Genomic DNA, 5,000 nt, shown 5'->3' on the forward strand with positions numbered 1-5,000 from the left:
GTGTGTATATTTGTATGTAATTGTGTGTGTGTGTGTATATTTGTATGTAATTGTGTGTGTGTGTGTGTGTGTGTGTGTGTATATTTGTATGTAATTGTGTGTGTGTGTGTGTGTGTGTGTGTGTGTGTGTGTGTGTAATTGTGTGTGTGTGTAGTTGTAGGTAGTGCATTCGGAAAGTATTCAGACCGCTTGACTTTTCACATTTTGTTGTTACAGCCTTATTCTACAAATTACATTTGTTATTTTTTTCCTCAATCTACACACAATACCCCATAATGACGTCACAATACCCCGTAATGACATCACAATACCCCGCAATGACGTCACAATACCCCACAATGACGTCACAATACCCCACAATGACGTCACAATACCCCATAATAACAAAGTAAAAACAGGCTTTTTAGAATTTTTTGCAAACAATAAAATAAAAATAAAAACTGAAATATCACATTCAGTATTCAGACCCTTTACTCTGTACTTTGTTGTAGCACCTTTGGCAGCGATTACAATCTTGAGTCTTCTTGGGTATGACGGTACAAGCTTGGCACACCTGTATTTGGGGAGTTTCTCCCATTCTTCTCTGCAGATCCTCTCAAGCTCTGTCAGGTTGGATGGGGAGCGTCGCTGCACAGCTATTTTCAGGTCTCTCCAGAGATGTTCGATCGGGTTCAATTCCAGGCTCTGGCTGGGCCACTGAAGGACCTTCGGAGACTTGTCCCAAAGCCAATCCTGCATTGTCATGGCTGTGTGCTTAGGGTCGTTGTCCTGTTGGAAGGTGAACCTTCGTCCCAGTCTGAGGTCCTGAGCGCTCAGGAGCAGGTTTTCATCAAGGATCTCTGTACTTTCCTCCGTTCATCTTTCCCTCGATCCTGACTAGTCTCTCAGTCCCTCCCGCTGAAAAACATCCCCACAGCATGATGCTGCCACCACCATGCTTCACCGTAGTGATGGTGCCAGGTTTCCTCCAGATGTGACGCTTGGCATTCAGGCCAAAGAGTTCAATCTTGCTTTCATCAGACCAGAGAATCTTGTTTCTCATGGTCTGAGAGTCCTTTAGGTGCCTTTTGGCAACTCCAAGCGGGCTGTCATGTGCCTTTTACTGAGGAGTGGCTTCCTTCTGGCCACTCAACCATAAAGGCCTGATTGGTGGAGTGCTGCATAGATGGTTGTCCTTCTGGAAGGTTCTTCCATCTCCAGAGGAACTCTGGAGCTCTGTCAGAGTGACCATCAGGTTCTTGGTCACCTCCCTGACCAAGGCCCTTCTCCCCGATTGCTCAGTTTGGCTGGGTGGACAGCTCTAGGAAGTGTCTTGGTGGTTCCAAACTTCTTCCATTTAAGAATGATGGAGGTCACTGTGTTCTTGGGGACCTTCAAATGGTGCAGACATTTTTTGGTACCCTTCCACAGATCTGTGCCTCGACACAATCCTGTCTCGGAGCTCTACGGACAATTCCTTTGACCTCATTGCTTGGTTTTTACTCTGACATGCACTGTCAACTGTGCCTTTCCAAATCATGTCCAATCAATTGAATTTACAGCAGGTGGACTCCAATCAAGTTGTAGAAACATCTCAAGTATGATCAATGGAAACAGGATGCACCTGAGCTCAGTTTAAAGTCTCATATCAAAAAGGGTCTGAATATTTATCAAAATAAGGTATTTCTAAAAAATGACAAAAAACAACAACTGTTTTCGCTTTGTCATTATAGGTTATTATTGTGTGTAGATTGATGAGGAATTGTTTTATTTAATCAATTTTAGAATGAGGCTGTAACGTAACAAAATGTGGAAAAAGTCAAAAGGGGTCTGAATGCTTTCCCAAGGCATCGTCTATTATATTATAGTTACTATATATCACTATTATTAATATGTATGTTTGTGTTAATATATTATATTATAGTTACTATATATCACTATTATTAATATGTATGTTTGTGTTAATATATTATATTATAGTTACTATATATCACTATTATTAATATGTATGTTTGTGTTATTATATTATAGTTACTATATATCACTATTATTAATATGTATGTTTGTGTTAATATATTATATTATAGTTACTATATATCACTATTATTAATATGTATGTTTGTGTTAATATATTATATTATAGTTACTATATATCACTATTATTAATATGTTTGTGTTAATACCTTTATAATACTCTTCTTCTTCTACGTAACGTGACAGCCCAAAGTCTCCCAGTTTGACACAGTCTGCAGACGCCACCAACACGTTCCTCACAGCTATATCTCTAACCAATCACAATAGAGAAATTGAACTATATTAACCAATCACAGTAGAGAAACTAAACAATATCAAAAGATCCAATGGAGCTGTTATCATTTCTGGGTAACAATTAAAGCAGCAATCAGCAGTAGAAAAGAATAACACATTTTTCTTCCCCGCCCCTGTTTTGGTAAAAAGCTGAGGGATGAGGGGGCTGGAGAAATGTAACCACTCTCAAATTCATAGACAGAACAATGGATGCAAGGAATGACCATCCATGATCTGAAAATGATCGTTTTAACCATGTTTGAGGCTATATAGTGTTTCTTTACATGACCTTTTGTTTACAAGTAAAACTATAAAATAAGTTTATATTTTGGTTACGGCAGTTCAACCAAGCTCACGAGTCATTTATACATTTATATATTCGTCAAGAATCAATATTTACATATCATAAATTTATAAATCCAAAAATGCATGTAGTAATGATGCCGATTACCCCTTTAAGTATCTTGTCCCACCCCAAAAAAATGTAAATAACAAAAAAGCTTCTTAGCAAAGAAAACCAACTTTCTCAAATAAGAGCTGGGACTGTCTGGTAGTGGTCTGAGTGGGGAAACTGAAAACCAGCTGCTATTGGCAGAGAGGTTTGGAACTCTTTTTCTTATTGGTCTATTAACTAATTTCCCACCTGATGATGTCACCAGGCCAGAACTCCATCCCACCAAAACAGGCAGAAATTTCAGGTGGTCTTTTCAAACAGCTCTTACACTAAAATGACATTATCATAATTTTCACCATTTCACAGTATTATTCCAACCTCATAGTGTGGAAATATAACACAAGAAAATCACACTTTTGGCTGCACTGGGTCTTTAACCAATCCACAATGCCGGGATGAAACCATATTAACCAAGGTTGACCAATAAGAGAGAAACACAGTCAGAAATGAATCATTCAGCCAATGAGGAAGCAGACTTTGAGGGCTGACTGCAGAAGTGGTATGATGCTTATGGGGCTGATGAAACAGGCATTCAACTTCCTCTCTGGGTTAAAAGGGGAAATCTGCAGTTCAAACAACAACAAAGCAGTCACCCTGCCAGCTGAGCGGTTGAAGGAATTCATAGGAAAGCTGAGGGGTTGAAGGAATTCATAGGAAAGCTGAGGGGTTGAAGGAATTCATAGGAAAGCTGAGGGGTTGAAGGAATTCATAGGAAAGCTGAGGGGTTGAAAATAAATGTGTTCACAAACAGAATAAAAACAGCTGATACGTTGGGTTCTAATGGAGACGTTGAGCTCATGAGGCATTTAGAGGTTATTCATTTAAAATGGTGATTTCCCCTTTAAACTACTTCCTGTAAACAACATGACGTTCAGATGTGCGAAGCCAGGGAAAGCAGGGACGTGAATGTAGCGCGTGTGTTACCTGTGTACCATGTTCAGCCCCTCTAGGTACGCCAGGGCTTTACAGACCTGTAGACTATACAGTACCAGAGTCACACTGGTCAGAGACCTCTGCTGCTCCACAAGGTAGGTGCCCAACTACACACACACACACACACACACACACACACACACACACACACACACACACACACACACACACACACACACACACACACACACAGAGAGAGAGAGAGATGTGGGTTATCTCTATACATTATCTTGCTCTACTCCTTGATGTGATGCATTCTGGGCCAGTGCGTGACTTCATTTATTCATGAGGCAGACTGGTGACATCACACAAAACCTCTGACCCCTCGTGAACTGGTCTCGGGACCCTCACCTCTCCGTACTCGTACAGCTCCATGACGATCCACACAGGGTCCACCTCAATGACGCCGATCAGACGTACAATGTGAGGATGATCTAGAGTCTTCATCAACACTGACAGAGACAGAGATACAGAAAGAGAGACACAGATGGAGACAGAGAGAGACACAGAGAGAGAGAGAGAGAGAGAGACAGAGAGACACAGATGGAGACAGAGAGAGACACAGAGAGAGAGAGAGAGAGAGAGAGAGAGACAGAGAGACACACAGAGAGACACAGCAAGAGAGAGACAGAGAGAGAGAGAGAGAGAGAGAGAGAGAGAGAAATAATGTGGTTCACATTCGTGACGTTGTACGCCATTTTCAGGGACCACTTTTGGTTCAGAACTACTTTTGGTTCTTTCAGAACTATCGGCTAAAATGAAAAGAGTCATTAGAGCTACAGTACTCACCAGCTTCACTCATAAACTTCTCCTTTACGTCAGCAGAACAGTCTTTACATGTCTTCACTGCTACACGTACACGCTCCCCTGTCTACATTACACACACACACACACAGGAGAGGAATCCAATTTAGAAGAATTGAGATGCAGAGAGGAGAATTGATGTCAGAGCCAGAGGGAAAGTGATGTCAGAGCCAGAGGGGAAGTGATGTCAGAGCCAGAGGGGAAGTGATGTCAGAGACAGAGGGGAAGTGATGTCAGTGCCAGAGGGGAAGTGATGTCAGTGCCAGAGGGGAAGTGATGTCAGTGCCAGAGGGGAAGTGATGTCAGTGCCAGAGGGGAAGTGATGTCAGTGCCAGAGGGGAAGTGATGTCAGTGCCAGAGGGGAAGTGATGTCAAAGACTTGCCGGGCTTTTGTAGACTCCATCATGCACTTCTCCGAAGAAGCCCTCCCCCAGGATACGCCCCAGGTAAATTTCATCTCTGGAGAGGCTATACCTGCACCCTGATACACACACACACACACACACACACACACACACACACA

The 5,000-nt window shown here is 42.0% G+C and overlaps 1 protein-coding gene across 2 annotated transcripts in view; it reads right to left on the reverse strand.

Moving 5' to 3' along the window:
* Nucleotides 1-5,000, reverse strand: part of ptk2ba (protein tyrosine kinase 2 beta, a) — a 58,537-nt gene that overhangs the window by 28,030 nt on the left and 25,507 nt on the right. For both annotated transcript variants that reach the window (XM_055862679.1, XM_055862680.1), the window contains exons 15-19: nt 4,861-4,958; nt 4,463-4,544; nt 4,025-4,125; nt 3,665-3,780; nt 2,163-2,263 (exon numbers count right to left, since the gene is read on the reverse strand). In XM_055862679.1, the coding sequence (XP_055718654.1) occupies nt 2,163-2,263; nt 3,665-3,780; nt 4,025-4,125; nt 4,463-4,544; nt 4,861-4,958 (498 nt within the window). The remainder of the gene's footprint in view (nt 1-2,162; nt 2,264-3,664; nt 3,781-4,024; nt 4,126-4,462; nt 4,545-4,860; nt 4,959-5,000) is intronic.

Source organism: Salvelinus fontinalis, chromosome 15 (assembly GCF_029448725.1).
Source record: "Salvelinus fontinalis isolate EN_2023a chromosome 15, ASM2944872v1, whole genome shotgun sequence".
NCBI lineage: Eukaryota > Metazoa > Chordata > Actinopteri > Salmoniformes > Salmonidae > Salvelinus > Salvelinus fontinalis.